The sequence below is a fragment of the Aureobasidium namibiae genome (assembly GCF_000721765.1).
Source record: "Aureobasidium namibiae CBS 147.97 unplaced genomic scaffold scaffold_23, whole genome shotgun sequence".
Lineage (NCBI taxonomy): Eukaryota > Fungi > Ascomycota > Dothideomycetes > Dothideales > Saccotheciaceae > Aureobasidium > Aureobasidium namibiae.
In genome coordinates this window covers 293519-310494 of record NW_013581186.1, presented here as the reverse complement: position 1 = coordinate 310494, position 16976 = coordinate 293519, and the positions used below count along the sequence as shown (strand labels likewise).

The following is a 16976-nucleotide window of genomic DNA, read 5'->3' as shown; positions in this document are numbered from 1 at the left end:
TTGGTATCGTGTATTGCGACGGTGTGGATCACAAGAACTCGATGCTAACGCGACATGCGACTTACTCAATAGTGTTGTCGTTGATGAAAAGCAGAGAGATCGCCAGGACGCCAGGTCTGCAGATACACGTTGAGCTGGCTATACTGCGTTGTGGAAGGCGCGACTGCTACGATTCGAATCAGTTCACAACCGAATATTCCTTCTGCTCGGCATATGAAGCAAACTCGTTAGGAAGACGTCTTGCGACTTGAGATAAGTAGCATGATACCGACTTGTGACAAGAACATGTCTCCAAATAGTCATACTGTGCTTATATACCATGAAATTACACTTACCAAAAACCACAAGCTCAGAGCGGCACGCAAAGTCGCAGAGAACAATCAAAGGAGTGGAAGCGGCAAGACTAATTACCACAGCATCAGTACTGCAGATAGTACGTCCAGTCCTGAGTCGCGCTGACGATGAGCGGCGGTGGAGAATGCACGCACAAAGATGAGCACTACAGTATTGGTGCGCCCGCAACCTGGAGTCAGCAAAGGTGCGGGCTCGACTCGAAAGAGAGTGACCTGCTGCGCCCCGGGAGACCCTTTCACTCTCGGCCGCTCATGCAAGGAACCCGGGGTCGGGCGTTTTCGTTGAAGCCTTGGCAAGCCAGAAATCAACTCTACTCGCTACTCGACATGAGCTTTGTCCTTGATTGTTCGCATCTTTAAATTGTTCAGTCGCAAGAAATGAGCATTCTGGGTGATGATTGATATTCTGTCCTGGGTGCTAGTTTCCATCTCATCCATCTCCTTAGACAGCATACCACAAGCAGCCGCTCGCAGGTTCACATAAGCCAAACAAAACATAAAATCATTGGCGGAGTCATATACCATTCGTGATACTCATTGCATTTTCGAGTCATATCCCTTGATCGCCGTCGCAAAGAGAAGACGTGTAAAAGGATCTTGCAGACAGAAAGCCAAAACCGACAGGAGACAGGAGTGCTGTCATTCATAAGATCAGAACCACTGGTAGGGAATCTCTATTGACATGGAGCGAAAAAACAGGGAAAAAATTGCAAGAAAATCAGATAACAGGATTTGAGCGACGCTATCGCTGGACAGGACAGTAAAAGACAAGGTCGTGTCGTGAAGCATGCCGGAAAACATGAGACGGCTTTTGCATAGCGAGGCGTTAATCTTTTGGGCCGTAAAAAAGTCATTGAGCATTAGTTGTGCGTTGAGTCGTTTTGTTGATCAGCTTGCGCGAATGACAAGTCTGGCGAGGAACTTGTTCGACAAACAGTCAAAGTCGTTACGGTCGAATTTGGCATCCGATCTGGATCGGAGATATTTTTCTACGATGTCGTTAGTACGTGTTCATAGACTAGCATGTGTTGACAACTCACCATGCTTGGTGACATGCTCCTTCACTTCGGTCAAAGCATCGCAGATGGCAGGGTCCGAGTTGAGAAGCTGGTGGTGACTGCGAGTATCCCAGTCCATAAAGTTGGGCAACTTCTGGCTGATAGCTTGGAACAAGCCAACAATGACACCGACGGGAGTGCTCTCCATATCGTTACAGAACTGATTGACAGCCGACTCGTTGGGTGTACGGAAGTGTGCATCGAACTGCATCTCCTCCCACACAGCCAGCAAGATTGCGGCAAGCATGAAGATGGTTGGCCAGTTCTTAAGCTTTTCTCCGCTGTAAACAGAAGAGTAAAGCGCGGAGAGTTCTTCTAGAACATCCTTCTGAAGCTCTCTCCACATGTCGGCCAAGGCGATCTTGACCTGGAAGTTGATCATGCCAGGTGCTACGGTCTTACCGCAGAATTTGCTTTCCTCGTCTTCAATCTTGCCGACATTGGCTTCCTCCTCGGACAGACCCTCGATTAAGGTGATGTGAAGTGTCAAGTTGTATGCAAGGACCAACTTGAGCGCTTTGCGGATCACCGGTGACTTTGACTTGACCCAGTAGTGGTAGGCGGTCTTGAGCATCTCAGTCAAGAAGGGTGTACCTTCGAAGTAGCCGTCGACAAATGATTCAAAACCATTGTCGAGATGGCAATCCAGGTAGTCCGAAAGACTCGAAGCCGATACACCTTCCATACCAGCCGACAATTTGGACGTACTTGTTTCAAACTGAATAGGGTCGGTGATCTTCTCGGACCATTCGATGTTAAAGCAGTTGTCATCGCGCACATAGACCTCACGGACATTGATGGGAAGTAAATATCCGTACCCGTGAGTGATGTAAACAGTGCGCTCGTTGGGTGAAAATCCTTTGATGTTGGCAGCGGAAACACCAAGATTGATATGACGCTCGTAGTCAGCTTTCCAATCCTTCATGAAGAATCCAATGTCCTTGATGTCGATGCGAGTGCAAGGGACTTGCCAGAGGCGAGCATGAGAAGGACGGCAGCCGCCACAAGGGTTGCCCTTATCACAGGTTTTCTTGAGGAACTTGCAACGAAGACAAGCACGAAGCTTTCTGATCTCGTGAGCTTGCTGGCGTTGATCTGCACGAAGAGGACCCTTTCTCTTGCCGACACGCTTCTCGGGGGCACCATCTTTACGAGCAGGCGGGCTAGCCTTCTTGATGGCTGACTTGGTGGTCTTTGCGAGAGCGTTGGTAGGACTCTTGCGCTTTCTCAAAGGGGGCGATACCGGACTTGAAGCGTTGGATGAGATGGTAGATGTCTGTACTGCTTGAGAGGTAGAAGGTCGAGTACCGTCAGCAGGACTTGCCAAGGGCGATGAGGATGTGGAGTGAGACATGTGGTCGTGTTCGTAGTCTGACGAGATATTCCGGGAATGATGCGATCTGTGCTGAACATAGTCGGCAGCGCTGAAGCCATCCGAAACAGGTGAGAACAGAGGGAAAGGGATTTCTTCGTAGCTACTAGACAACTGAGCAGAGCTGGCGTCATCGTTGGAAGAGTCGGAGGCACTGCGTATATGCAGGGTCTGGCTAGGGTTGAAGATGGCATTGTTGTTGGCCTCGACGTAGGAGCCGAGGGAATGTCTCGAGACGGGGAAGTCAACAGCAGTCCAGCCGTTGTCACTACTTGACATGGAGTGGATTTCCAGATAGGAGCCAGTAGGAGAGTTACTGGGCAAGCTCCCATGCACACTGGCGTTGGCAGCCAAGCCCATCTGAAAAGCTAGAAGCTCGTTCTGGTAGTCGTTTAGGGGATAGGACAGGACGTTCATGGACTCGATTGGGCCAGCCATGGTCATGTATGCGGTCGAGTTCATGGCCATGGTAGTCTCGGCCGAAACAGGCAAGTACTGAGGGGTAGCTTGCTGGATCGGCATGGCATACGAGGCATCATAGGTGCGGTCCAGAGTGACGTCCTGGCTAAAAGCCTGCTGGGCAGGGAACTGGAAGTGCCATTGAGGGTTGAGAACCGCAGCTTGGTTGATTTGCTGTTGAGCATATGCAAGGTTCATAGTGCTAGACTGAGCAGGAGCGGGAAGGTTGTGAGCCTCGTATGGCTTTTGGTCATGGGGGTTGACGGCATAGTCGATATGTTGCTTCTGATCGAGGTGACTTGCATCATACTTATAGTCGATATGTTGCGACACAGGCTGCTCGAGTTGATGTGATTGCTGATGTTGGTGGTGGTGGTGTTGATTTTGCGACTGGAGAGCGTGGTGGGCCATTGTCGGGTCGAGTGCGTCCAGGGTAAATGCCCACTGTTGCGAAGCCAAGGAGGATGACGAGGGATAGGAGTTGTTGGTGTGGCGAGGATCGGTATAATCGCCAAAAGCCAGAAGGTTATCGGCGTGGGCAAAGTCGAGGCTGTCCATGGTGATTGATCACTCTAGCTGAAATGCATACAGTAACAGTGGCAGGCACGGATGCAGGCAATCTCAGACGTGGTAGACTTTCGGTCGCACACACAGCTAGTCGACGAGGAGGGCACGAAAAGGGTCAGCAGCGAAGGTTTCGCTGACCGCTGGTCTTGTTGCAAGAAGACAGCACGAGGAGCGAGGCATATAGGTATTAGCGAGAGGCCATGGTCTTGAAATGGCGGTGAGGCAGCATCGCTGCTACCATGCGGGGCGGGGTCAATGGACGCGCTAGCTTTTAGGCCATGCATGGGCCAGTTAGCGACGAGCAGGCACTCGCCCGTGAGACCACATCTAGTGCGTGACATCTTGTCATCTCTACATGCCATCTATCCAGTCCACGCGATCCTGGCGCGCAGGCAAGCTGACTTGTTCTTTCCAAGTCGGCAAATTCGCAGGCTGGAAAACACCTTGGTAGCTTGTGTTTCAGTCTCAGACAGAGGAGATAACCGTTGTCTGCAAAACGCTCGCAGAACCCTGGAAGTCCGAAGCTTAAACCCACTACGCTCAGACCATTCTCTGCCAAGCTTCGACCATGCAGAAAGGGAACAAGAGCGACTCGTCCACGAATCGAGTCGTATCCACCTTCTCTCGAGCCGCCGGGCACACCCGACCTCGACTGCATCTTCCCGCCTTCTTCGGCCCACGGCTCAATCTGCTCTGAACATGCTCCCCCAACGAGACCGGTCAAGCTCCGCCAACATGACCACAAGGCTTCAGCTGAACCAAGTACAGCTGCACCAACTAGGTACCTACTTACCATGTACTGTCTGAGGCTTCGCTCGAGCGACCCACGTGAGTCCATCTATCGTCGTGCCTCTGTGTAACAGCATTCCATGACCTTAGCGCCATCATGCCCTACTCGCACGCAAGGCACCTCTAGCCGACTCTGCTATTGGTCCTGGATGACTCCGAGGAACACCAAAAATACGAAACCTCCACGAGCTGTGCGCTACTCTTGTTTCACCTGCTACATTCTGTCTGTGGACTGATCTCGGGTGCAACATTCTATCACCCGCTTTTCAGATTGCCCATATCCACTTGCGTTTCTGCTCTCTTCGAGGTCACGAAATCTTCGAGGCAGAAAAACTTAGTGCACAGACAGATCTCGGTACTCTTGTGTTCATTCAACCTGCAAGACAGACACGGCTCGGTCGATCTTCATATGCATGTTGCGTGTGCAGAGCTCCTGCAGCCACTCAATTTGACAGGATCTCCATCTCCGATGGTTTCTGCACTCCATTGTTCAACGCACGTACAGAATCGATCCAGCCTTTGAGAGCACGGTCTAGCATTCAACCGCACTATCTGGCCGTCTAGATTGTCCGTTCCGTTCCTCGTAACTACATATCCATCTCTCAACCCTTTTTGCCATTCAGCACCTCTCGGCCGAACCCAATGTCGCCAGCTTGACCGGTCTTCCAATCCACGTCGGGACGAGTCTTGATGAAAGACTCCCTGTTCTGCCATCGTTGGAACCATTCAACTAGTTTTGGTCTATCGTCGCGCCACTGAGTCCCAACTCTGTCCAAGAATGCTACACAAGCAGCCACCGCACATTCAGCCGCTGATGCTGGTGCATCGTTAGCCGGTGCTCGAAGCGTGCCACGACCAACTTCGAGCTCAAGTTGGTCAAATCCCCGCATTATCTTCTCGGTTTGACCATCAATCCAGGCTTGGAACAAGATGTTGTTTTCAGCACGGATCTTCTTCTCGTACAAAATGAGCACTTGCGCATCCATCATACCGTCGGCGCAACCGTGAAGAGTTCTCAGTCGCCAATTGCGTGGTTGAAGGTCAGACCGCTTGTCTACTAAGGCTTCATCTTCTAGAAAATCGCAGATCACCTTCGAGTCGTAAACGCCATCACCGTTGTTGCCGACAACTAGCGTAGGAAGTTTTGCAAGAGGGTTTGACTCAGCGACGGTAGGAGCATCATCAGACCATCCAGGATACTCGACTGGAGCATCGACTACTGTCTGGAGCTCGATCCGATCTGCAGTGCCCAGCTCAAGAGCGAACATGTACACTTTTCGAGAAAACGGAGACAGTGGATGGTAAAACAGCCGATGAGGATAATCTAGTGGCGGCAGAAAATTGGCCATAGAAACAACAGTGGAAGATATGCCTTTTTCTACCGCCTGGATCCGGAAATTCCAGCGAGGAAAGTGAATAAGAACACCGTAAGCATTTCGAATGCACACTTCATTCGCTGCCAACATCACGAGCTCACCACGATCTCTATGGTTCGACGCCCAATCAGTCGGCCAGATTTCAATCATCTGACCAATCTTCAGGTTGAGAGGGTCTGTATCACTTATGTCGCCTTGCAACCCGGTATCTGGCGCGGAAATGATCTTGTCAAAAGCTTCTTTGCCAATCAGCGCCTCAGGAACATGCGCTCCAGAATCAGCGTCTTCCACTGACTGCTTAAAGCGATGTATCCACGCATAGGTTCTAGGAAACAGCTTTTCGGAGATGAACTCAGTCGGTGTTGCTCCTTCCATAAGTGGATGAGTCGCGATCCACTGTGCGAGATAAACAGCATCGATATCGGCTAGCGATGGTTTCGTGCTGCCAGTAATCCAGTCGCGACCGTCTTTCAATAACGACTCCAGCGTCTGGAACATGGCACGGATATAGCTGTATGGCTCTGGTCTTTCCTTGATCATGTCTTCGATCCTGAATGGCTTACCGAATGCTTCAGATCTGTCATTCAGAAAAGCTGGATCACTAGCAGTTGCTGAGCGCTCGAACGGTAAGCAACGTGTGGCATGCCAGAAGATTTGGTCATTCATCCAGTCTTGGAGCAGTCTTTGTATTGCCTTATCCGGACCGCCCATCGGGACTCCATAAAGAGGATATCTCTCTTGTAAGACGTGGAGGATCAACCTCGAATCGCAGTAGACATGGCGACCGATAGCGAGCACTGGAATACGGCGATATGAAGTCCCTAGACCTGCCAGATCCGGTCGTGGCATGATTGGCGGTTGAATCTGAGCACATCAGCATCTGGCGCCAGCCCTGACTTCGCAGCTTGACATACGCATTCTGAATACTCTATGCCTGCCAACTTCAAGTACCTGATTGTCTTGTCAGCTCCAATATAGCGAGTGCCATCAGCTCTACACGCACCACAAGACCTTGTGCGAGTATATCGACACGGGATAGTGAAAGAAGACGATCTCTTCGCCGTGTTGAGTCATTCTGTGATGATGCTACTGGTTACTTGATCATCGTTCAGATGGTGGGACATATAATAAGAAGAGTCAGTGACCCCTCACGATTGATACGTCGTTGTTGCAAGGTTACGCCGGCTGGCAATGATCGACACCACGTCAACAAACATCTCACCGGTGTCAGCAATCTGATCAACCATTCTAACACCAACCATCACATATACAAGCCGCTCTAGATTGCACAATTCCGAATCCCTCATTGCCTATTCATCTATACCGCCCCGGCATCTCCACATCACACTCAACGTACATCCACATCGCAGCCGAGGTCCTTCCACCGCTTCCTGCCAAGCCGAAGGCCGGAAGCTAAACAGATCGACATCACCTTACTCGCAGCTCCGCTAAAGTCCACTCCACTCTGCCTATCCCTCTCCTTTCTGCACGGTAATCCTTGAACAATAAACATCAGCTCAAGCTAGTTTTTCTGCCGCGCCAAACGCGCACGACGGCGAGACATCTGATGATCTTGCCTTTGACGAGTGGTCTAGCAATCACGCCGGCACTACTCGCAGAGTGGAGTTGAGCGTTGCAGGTAGACAAATCGCAGGCATATGCTTAGGGGTAGGCTCGGTGTTCAGTTACTCGTTACAATGAGGCTTTGTGGGCTCCGAGAGTTGCCTGTGGGTATGCGGGCCACAGCAGCGAGACAGACAGTTTGAATTAGATGCTTGATTCTCCAGCAGCCGAAGCAATTCTCGACATTGACAGGAGCGTCGGACATGGTGTTCGTAGCTGGAGTCAATAACTTCTCCAAGTATGATGACTCATTTCCAGCCAACCAGCACGACAGACCTACGATACTGAACGCGATTCGATACCAAAAAGGCTTTTAAATCATCGATTCTCGATAGCTCGCCTTCGTCTCTACTAAACCTCGGTCATCCGCCCTTCAATCTAGAGGGGAACACTGCGCCGAAGTTCAATCTCAAGTTCAAGCTTCTACCAGGTGAGTAGTAAGGTCCAACACAGCGATTAACAGAGAAAATTGTGCTGGAACAAAGATGTAGGCCTCGTGTTTGAGTGCCACGACCAGACGACGTCAGAAGTCCTTGGAACGAAAACGTGAGCCGGGTACAGAAGCTGGGGATCGTGCACGATGGTTCTGATTGATCAATCATGCAAGCCATTTGATATGTCCAGCATAATCGCATCTCGAAAAGGGGCACATACGGCGTAGACTTTGCCGTACCCCGCTCCTGATGTTTTCTATAGTGTTCAAGACAGCGTCCACCACGCCACAGTATGCCTTGGAGCAGGGGCTGAGGCCCATCCAAGTCTGCATGATAGCAAAATCATCATTGATTGGTGGAATGTCTATGCAGATCGACTTCGCCCAAACTCGATGGAACAGAAGGGCGCGAATAGTAATCACCAAGTTAAGCAGTGCATGAAGTCAACATGTTCGACCGGCGGCGCTAAAGGTCGCATGAAAGCTCGCCAGCAAATTTCGAGGCTCTGGAGTGGAGTATCGTCTTGTTATCACCATGTCCAATACTTCTGACGCTGAATCATCGTCGCACAAGTCATCACGTTCGACTACACCCGACTCTACATCGACATATCGATACTCTCATGAACCCTTCGACACGTTTGGTGAGAAAGTCAGAGCATTGGCTCCAGACATTGGAGCTAAATCTGTTGAGGAGATCGTGCGGCTACCTGGCGGGAGCTTCAACAGAATAATCGCAGCGACTCTGTACCGCCACGATCCAGCAGCCGCAGTTGAAAAGGTTGTATTGCGAATCCCTCGCTTTGCAGAAGATGGAGATTCGCCAAATGAAGACATGCGGACGCAATTTGCTATCCTCGAGGCCCTTGAGAGTCTAAGCATACAGACTCCTTGTGTACTGGCTTATGACTGTACTTCGGATAACACCATCGGGATGCCATTCTTCTTGCAAACGCGACTTGAAGGCTGAGGCCTAGATATGGTTCACTCGGAGCTGACTCCCACTGAGAGACTCATCTTGGCGAGTGAATTGGTTCGCATCCTGGTAGCAGTTGAGAATGTAAAGTTCCAAAGTGCAGGGCGGGTTTGCTGCTCCTCAGTGGTGTCCGCGCGTAAGACAATTGAAGACGCAGAGACCTCGACTTCTTCACAAAACATACTTGTTTAAGGATTTGGCGTTGGTGTTGGACAGCCCGAGTCGAAGACAAAAACCAAATCGACATCGTCACTGCAAGAGCTTTTGAGCACGCAATTGGACGCCTGGGTACAGCACGAGCTTTCAAATCCTCGGAGGTCTTTCGTAGTCGATATGTTCAGACGGTTGCAAGAGATGTATACGGAGATGGAAGAGTTGGGTTTCTTCCAGGAGCGACCTTCACTCGACTCAAATGTGCTCTACCATTGGGACCTGGAACCGCGCAACATCATGGTTGATCGCAGAGCTACCGATCGCACTTCAGACATCACCACATCATATCAGTTGGAGGTTACGGGTGTGTTAGACTGGGACGATGTCTTCGTTGTTCCCTCAATCCTCGCGCGCAAACCTCCAGTCTGGCTCTGGGACTTCTCCGAGGACGAAAGCCTTCCCTCCCTTATTCTTGCATACTATGACGGAGACGTGGATCTGCTTCCCCCTGAGCTCTCACTAAGGCCGGCGATCGTCTGTCAGAGGAAGACTTACAGGTAAAGCAATTCTTCGAGACAGAGATCACCAATCAGCTCTACGGCGACTCTAGCCCTGCGAGTCGGGAAGCCTATCTTGACGATGCCTATGGACGAGGAAGATGGCTTCGACGTCTGTGGAGGTTTGCTCTCGATGGCTTCAGTGACAGCCAACATATCGATCGGTTCAAAAACTTTGACGAAGCTTGGTCAGAGTACAAAGAGACTTCGTCTGGTTTCTAAACAAGTCCACCTAACGTACTGACGACTAACGACACAATGGAGTACCTTCTAAGCACGCGAAGGGAAGACGAGAGGTTACGAGAGGAGAGGGCATGTATGCTCTCGACTCTCTTGATAAGGGTACTTGTGAAGTGAATTTAGATGTCCCTGTAGTATACAAGGCCCTTTGACTTCTCTGGCCCAAACCGAGCAGAATGAATCAATCCTTGGGCACCAAAGAAATCAAGTGTTGTTCTTCACAGAAGACAAGTTTACAACCATCTTCTCAAGTCAAAGAGCCCACCCTACTCCTCCAAACTCATCTTGAAATCCCTGACCGCATCCACAAACCTCTCGTCCCTCTTGAATCCCAACCCCATCGCCTTACTAACATCGAACCTAATCGGCCAACTATCCAACATATCCTTGATCTCCTTGGTCGGTTCCTCCCTCTTGACCAACTCGACCGCTTTCTTCCCTCCCACCTGCTCCAGCGCCTCCAACATTTCCCTCACGCTAGCCGTGATACCAGGAAGATTTACCTGTCGCATATGCGCAGGCAAAGCATCCCTCTCAATCGTCAAGACATGAAGCAGATTGGCGACAAGGATCCTCGGCGAGCACAACCAAGCTTCAAAGTCATCCGCACAGGGCAACGACGAAGGCAACCCTTGCAAAGGCTCCCTGAACATGCCACTCATCCACGAACTAGCAGCTTGAGTAGGTTTACCGGGCCTCACGCTGATGGTCGGAAAACGCAACGTGAAGCCATTGATGAAGCCTCTGCGTGAAAAATCATTGATGGCGTATTCGATCATTGATTTTTGCGTTCCGTAGCTGCTCGCCGGTGTGGGCAGAGTGGCTTCGGAAGGCCATTGGGGAAGCGGTTGGCCGTAGATTGCTGTCGAGCTGGCGTATACCACTCTCACGCCTTTGCATTGCTGCCTCAAGGTTTCTAGGAGGTTGAGTGTCGAGTGTAGGTTTACTCGGTAGCCCAGGTCGAAATCTGCTTCGCTGCCTGCTGACATGATGCCGTGGAAGATGTAAATGGCGTCCAAGTCGGAAGGGATGACTGAGCTGCTGTCGGTAGATAAATCGGCTTTTATGCATTGCGCATTCGATGATCTGGGGAATGCCTTGGTGGGGACGCAAGGCTCGAAGATATCGATGAGGAGAACTTTGTGGTCGGCGAGAAGCAGATGCTCAGCCAGCAGTTGGCCTACGAAGCCGCCTGCTCCGGTAATGGCGATCTTCATGGTTGCGGTAGAGGTTTGATTGTACTGGGGCGGAAGTGTCCAGTTGGCGGTGATATAAGAGCAAGGCTGAGGTAGAGTAGCGTCGGAATCAGACATGTGTATCAAGGAGAAAAGCAGTGTTTATATGAGGCTCTTTCTTCCGGTTATAGATGTGGGCATCCAAAGGCGGGGTGGCGGGGCACAAGTGCCCATCGGTAAGAAGACCGAGAACACGCGGAACAATTCTATCGCGAGCGCTGAAAGCGATCCCAATGCCTATGACATACAGATCAATGTGCTGCAGAAATCGTCTTGACTTGCGCCATCTTCTTGTTTGCACAGCCAAGTTTGGAAACCCAACTCAAAAGTTTCGACAAACATGATATAAACATTTCATCAATGGTGATCGCTAACAAAGCTAGATATGGACAGTTGTGCTTCATTCAAACAGCCAGTACATTATTGAGCAAACGCGCATCTTAAGCGAGCTTATTGCTTGTGCTTGTTGTGGATATCAATGACCTTTTGCACCTCGTCGTACGAGCCCATGAAGATTCCAGACTTGTCGTGGATTGACTCGGGGACGACCTCGATCATACGGTCCATCCTGCTGTTGACTGCTTGGCCACCGGCTGTGATTGTGTATTAGCTTAGGCAATGTCGCATAAGGTTTGCAATCCTGCTTACCTTGTTCAAAGACCATGGCCATGGGAGCACACTCGTACAGAATGCGCAGCTTGCCCTTGGGCGACTTCTTGTCAGCAGGGTAGGCAAAGATACCACCGTACAGAAGAGTTCTGTAGGCATCGGCAACCATGCTACCGATATATCTCGCACTGTAAGGCTTGCCGCCCTCCTTCTCGGGCACCTTCATCGAGTTGCACCACTCCTTGACGGGGTCGGCCCACCACAAAGAGTTACCCTCGTTGACCGAGTAGATGGAACGCTTCTTGGGCATCTGCATGTTGGGGTGGGTGAGAATGAATTCACCGAGGGCCGCGTCCATGGTGAAACCGTTGACGGGGCCGTCCTTCATGGTCAGAACGAGTTCTGAAGAGGCACCGTACATTGTGAAGCCAGCAGCGACCATGTCGGTACCGGGACGGAGGAGGTCCTCTTTGGTGCCCTGGGCACCCTCGGCGAGCTTGTAAATACCAAAGATGGTTCCGACCGAGACACCGGCGTCCAAGTTGGAAGAGCCATCGATAGGGTCGCAGGCGACAGCGTAGCGGGCGTTGGGGTGTTCGTTGAAAATGATTGGGTCGTCCTCTTCCTCGGACACCAGGATGCGCACGCGACCTGACGATCTCATGGCGGAAATGAAGATGTCGTTGCCGATAACATCGAGCTTCTTCTGGTCGTCGCCGGTCGAGTTTGCCGAGCCAGCAAGGCCCGAGAGGTTGATCAGCGAGGCACGGCGGATGTAGTAGGCAATTGACTTGAAGGCGAATTGCAGCGAGTGGCAGAGGAGACTGTGCAACATGTCAGCATGCGAGTGTCGCACGATTGACAGCTTCCAACGTACGTGAAGTCACCGGTGGCTTCCTTGTGTTTTGTCTGCTCCTCGGTGAGGAATCTGGTAAGAGTAATGATCTCGGTGTTGATGGCTTCCGAACCACCAGGGCCCGAGTGAGACTCGTTGTGCGAAGACATTGCTGGTTTTGAAATGTTGACTCGGTCGAAAGATTCGAGGAATGAGGCTTCGAGCTGTAGGAAAGCTTTGGCGGGGTGTGAGGGGTATCAACGAAGCGTGGGACAAGAAAGGGTATGGAGAGGAGAAGAAAGAGAGAAGGTTCGAGACAGCAGCAGCGACGACTAAAAGAGATCTGACTGTTGGACAAGACTAAGCACTCTGCTTCAGCGCGGCCAACGTCACAGAAAGGATGTGTTGGTCGGTGTTGCGGAGCTCAAAACGTCAGATGTGGAGAAGCAGCGAGACGATCTTGTTGTCTGTTGACTCGGTCGCAGATGTTCGAGTTGACAGTGTTTCAATGTGGTCTTGTTGCTACTCGATGAGCGCGACAGCAGGACCCTGGATACTTGTACGATTTCAATTGCCGAGGTCTTGCTCTCGGCGCAAGTGAAGATAACTCACGCGGACAAAATGCCGCCCATCGGGTTGTGGATGCGGTTGATGAGGGGCAGCTGGTCCAGCGTGGGGACTGCTATTTCTCCGTACTGTCTCCGGCTTCGCCCGCGTCATTTCGCCCATTACCAAACCATCCCGATCCTCCCCTCGCTGTGCCACGTACGCCCCCAAGCGGCTAAATCCACTTCCTGGACATTTTGGCATGTGATTCACATCCGGTCGCTCTTATGACTGTCCGTGCCACCTAACAGTGCGGCCTCAGAATCTCCTCTATCTGTAAGCAGATAATTAGACAACAATGATGATTGTGTAAACATACGCGTCATTTGGGCCGAAGCCTCTGACCGGGTGACTTGATGGATATATACATTATGCTGGAGTGTATCGTCCTCCTCTATGCTTTTCGTCTATGATTCTAGGGACATTGAAACATTACTGGAGCAGCAACAAGTCCACTGTCTACAGCAAGACTGCTGCTCCAAGGACACCACCGATCAAAGCTCCCAGGCGAGGCATGGCCGTGTTCATGACACCAGCACCTGTGCTCGAAGGCTCTGCTGTGGATGTGGTTAGTATGGCTGATGTAGTCATGGCTGATGTGCCAGTCTTGGTAGATGTGACAGATGTGTTGGACGTGGCGGGTGTGGTGGATTTGCTAGACATGCCCGAGGTGTTGGATGTGCTGGATGCGCTGGATGTACCGGATGTACTGAAGGTGCTTGATGTGCTGGGCTCAGGAGATGTGTTGGACTCACCTGATGTGCTGCTTGTGGCAGATGCGGTGCTCATGGCGGAGGTGCTGCTGATGCCGGAGACACTTGCGGGTCCAACACTAACGGTAGGCTCGAGAGTGCTAGATGGTGTAGCAGTCTCGATCTTGACATCGTCATGGTTCATCAAAGCAGGTGCCTCATCAACAAGGAGAGCCTGAGTGACTTCCAGAGCCGAGAGCTCCTGTCCGATGCCATAACTTCCATCAAAGTCCATGTACCACTTTTGACCGCAGGTGACACCATCACTCGGGCCTGAACACGATCGTGCAGCGCCTTGAGCAGAGCTTGTGAGAAGCGGTTGGATAGCAGAGCGAGTATAAGGAGCAACAGTGATAGCCTTGCCAAGGAAGCGAGCCATGTAAGCCTTGAAACTTTTCATGTCATTGTTGCAGGTGCCGTAGGGCTCACAAGCTCCCTCGACCATGACGCCGGTTGCATTATCGAATGCTTGGAAGAAGGATTGGTCCGCTTGCTCGATGAGGCCAGTCAGACGTGTCTCCCAGGTGGAAGAGGCGTTGGTGTAGTTGTACATGGTTGCAGCACCATAGATGAAGATACCGGAGTTGTAGGTCCACTGTAGCGGCGTGACGTTTTGGCAGTTGTCGGTGGCACTAGCACCGTCGTAGATGCGGTAGCTGTCGTCGATCAAGCCGGTAGCAGTGGTCCAGTCATAGATCTTCTCTGCCCAGTCGGCGTAAGTAGTGTTGCCAGTGTAGCGTGCTAGGCGAGCAGCCATTTGGAAGAAACCTCCGTTCGAAACCGAATTCTTGTAGTCCCATCCAGCGTTTTGTGAAAAGACCTGCCACCTCAGTCCACCATTGCATGTTGACGTGTCCCAACGAGGAACCATCGAGTTAAAGGCGTTCACGGCGAGCGTTTCCCAAGACGGCGAGCCCTCCGGAGGGTCGGGGAAGCCATATTCGAGGGCTGAGAGAGCGGCGAAGGCCCAGAAGGCTTGGTCATCGTTGCCCTGCGATTATAGTCAGTCTTCTGCTCTTGATCTTCTTGGTTTGGACGATACGAACCATGCTGCTGTAGTAGGCTTCAGGTAGGAAGTCGTTGCCGGTACCGGTCTGAGCCATCATGGCTTGCATAACAACATTGTTGAAGCTGGTGTCCTTTGTGTATGCCCAGTAGTCGATGAGACTGCCCCACACGGCTCCAGCTTCCCACCAGTACAAGGGATAAGGAAGTGTGCCTATCGATTCCTTCGGTGTATCGGTCTTGTTGTTTTGATAGTAATTCATAAGACCATGTGCGAGTGTAAATGCTGCATTGCGAATAGAGTCTGGTGACGAGACGTCCAGGTCCAAGGCGTGTCCAAGTTGGGCGCATGCCGCAAGGGCTGCAAGGGATTGTGTAAGCCTCATCTCAGGCAATTGCTGTGGGTATCAATTGTATAATATGCAAGTAATATGCTCTCTGTGACGCTCTCAAGTCAAATGCGAAATACCAAAGAATATGTGTAAGTTGAAGCCACTCAAAACGATGCCATGGTGTTGGTTTTGTATGCTGAGCTCACGTTGACCAAGGAAGGCTTGACTGGTCTCAGAATATCGACACATGTGTTGGATTTGCCTATCCATTAATAACGGCTATCGTCTTGGATAGGCGAAAATTGGGTAGCCGTTGGCGCCTTCCTTAGACAGCTGCGACAGCCACAACTCTGCTCGTATTGGCCCGCGGCGGAAATGAGGGCGGGCGAGAACAAAGGTTGGCTGAACCTTGTGGCTCCTACGTCCAAGGTATGGAGCTATGCCATATAGTGGGCTAGACATGGCGCAGAGTCATGCTGTGATGTGTAGAGAAGAAAGCTGATGTGCTGTGGTTTTCGTGGCTTCAAGGTTGACGTCGAGCCGCGGACGCTGGAGCGTTGGAATCCTTTGCGCCAAACTTTGTCAACGGCTATAACGTTTATCGCCAGCCTCACTCGATCTCCATTCCTCAGAGCTGGGATCAGTCAACCTAAAGATGGCACAAGACAGTCTTGTAAGATGCGATGGGTCTTGTGAGAAAGAGCGCACAGTGTTGTCTTACTGGAAATGGCTTTGTTCGAGAATGAATCACCTGGCTCCAGCTACCAACTTTTTGTAAACAAAAGTTCAAGAGTGGATTTGTCGCTATTTCGGGGAGCAATACGGCAACGTCTTCTATGTGGTATTGCGTATGCTCTGCCCTGTTAACCTCAACACTTGATCATCACAGTATGCATATGGACGTGCAAAGCAACGTCGCTGCAGGATATTATCATCTACGATCAGGTCTCTCGCAGTTGTGTTTATAGCAAACAAAGGCCGTCATATCTATGACACGAATGGTCTGGACTCTAGGTTATCAATCAGTCTTTGCGCGTATGAGCTGGACGGTAGGGCTGAATGTCAGACGTTGAGCTCGACTGCTTTCTTTTATTCTTTTTTCTCCTTTGTTTTCGTGCTGCTATGTCGCGCGTACGACCCTGTCAATCAATTGATCTTACTGACAACGACGACAAGCGTCGACTGATCCGCCTCACAACATCCCTTTTCTACGTAAGAAGTGTGTATCTATACTTTGGCTCATCTTTAAGCATCCTGAATATGTCGTGTGCTAAGTTGGTTATGTTTTGTGCTTGAAGCCGCGCTTCCTCTGAAAAGCCTACGCACGACAACGTGATCAAGCCAACAAGACACGCAAGATCCAACACTCAAACCAACGTATATAATGATGGAAGCATGCCTTCAAGTCATGATTGTTGCCACAGTTTGGGCAGAGACTAAGAATGACGTGACAATTGGTTGCTATGGCTGTACGAGTGACAATGAGGAGTCGCTCGAGTGGATATTCATCTGTGCAAGCAGTGCGGGGGAAGAAGAAGGCACATTTCGATTTGGAAACAATAATATGCACAAAAATAACCAAGACGAGAATCCAAAGTAAAAGCACAAGACTGCAGCTTATGGCAGGGTGCAGAAAGAACATCCTC

The 16976-nt window shown here is 50.9% G+C and overlaps 6 protein-coding genes across 6 annotated transcripts; 1 reads left to right on the top strand and 5 right to left on the bottom strand.

The window, feature by feature from the left end:
* Nucleotides 1-1241: 1241 nt before the first annotated feature.
* M436DRAFT_57152 (uncharacterized protein) lies at nt 1242-3143 on the bottom strand (the record flags this gene model as incomplete). The annotated part of the gene is made up of 2 exons (XM_013567686.1): nt 1242-1342; nt 1394-3143. The coding sequence occupies 2 exons, from the start codon at nt 3141-3143 to the stop codon at nt 1242-1244; spliced, it is 1851 nt and encodes a 616-aa protein (XP_013423140.1).
* A 2057-nt stretch (nt 3144-5200) lies between these two features.
* On the bottom strand, nt 5201-7048 carry M436DRAFT_57159 (uncharacterized protein; the record flags this gene model as incomplete). The annotated part of the gene is made up of 3 exons (XM_013567689.1): nt 5201-6838; nt 6889-6925; nt 6978-7048. The coding sequence occupies 3 exons, from the start codon at nt 7046-7048 to the stop codon at nt 5201-5203; spliced, it is 1746 nt and encodes a 581-aa protein (XP_013423143.1).
* Nucleotides 7049-8565: 1517 nt separating this feature from the next.
* Nucleotides 8566-9938, top strand: M436DRAFT_67711 (uncharacterized protein; the record flags this gene model as incomplete). The annotated part of the gene is made up of 3 exons (XM_013567737.1): nt 8566-8902; nt 9200-9716; nt 9770-9938. The coding sequence occupies 3 exons, from the start codon at nt 8566-8568 to the stop codon at nt 9936-9938; spliced, it is 1023 nt and encodes a 340-aa protein (XP_013423191.1).
* Nucleotides 9939-10222: 284 nt separating this feature from the next.
* M436DRAFT_57062 (NAD(P)-binding protein) lies at nt 10223-11173 on the bottom strand (the record flags this gene model as incomplete). The annotated part of the gene is made up of 1 exon (XM_013567662.1): nt 10223-11173. The coding sequence occupies one exon, from the start codon at nt 11171-11173 to the stop codon at nt 10223-10225; it is 951 nt and encodes a 316-aa protein (XP_013423116.1).
* Nucleotides 11174-11641: 468 nt separating this feature from the next.
* On the bottom strand, nt 11642-12805 carry M436DRAFT_57319 (fructose-1,6-bisphosphatase; the record flags this gene model as incomplete). The annotated part of the gene is made up of 3 exons (XM_013567712.1): nt 11642-11784; nt 11840-12624; nt 12678-12805. 3 exons carry the CDS (start codon nt 12803-12805, stop codon nt 11642-11644), a joined length of 1056 nt encoding a protein of 351 aa, XP_013423166.1.
* An 895-nt stretch (nt 12806-13700) lies between these two features.
* Nucleotides 13701-15384, bottom strand: M436DRAFT_57157 (cell wall glycosyl hydrolase Dfg5; the record flags this gene model as incomplete). Its single annotated transcript, XM_013567687.1, has 3 exons — nt 13701-13798; nt 13997-14984; nt 15040-15384. The coding sequence occupies 3 exons, from the start codon at nt 15382-15384 to the stop codon at nt 13701-13703; spliced, it is 1431 nt and encodes a 476-aa protein (XP_013423141.1).
* Between the last annotated feature and the right edge of the window lie 1592 nt (nt 15385-16976).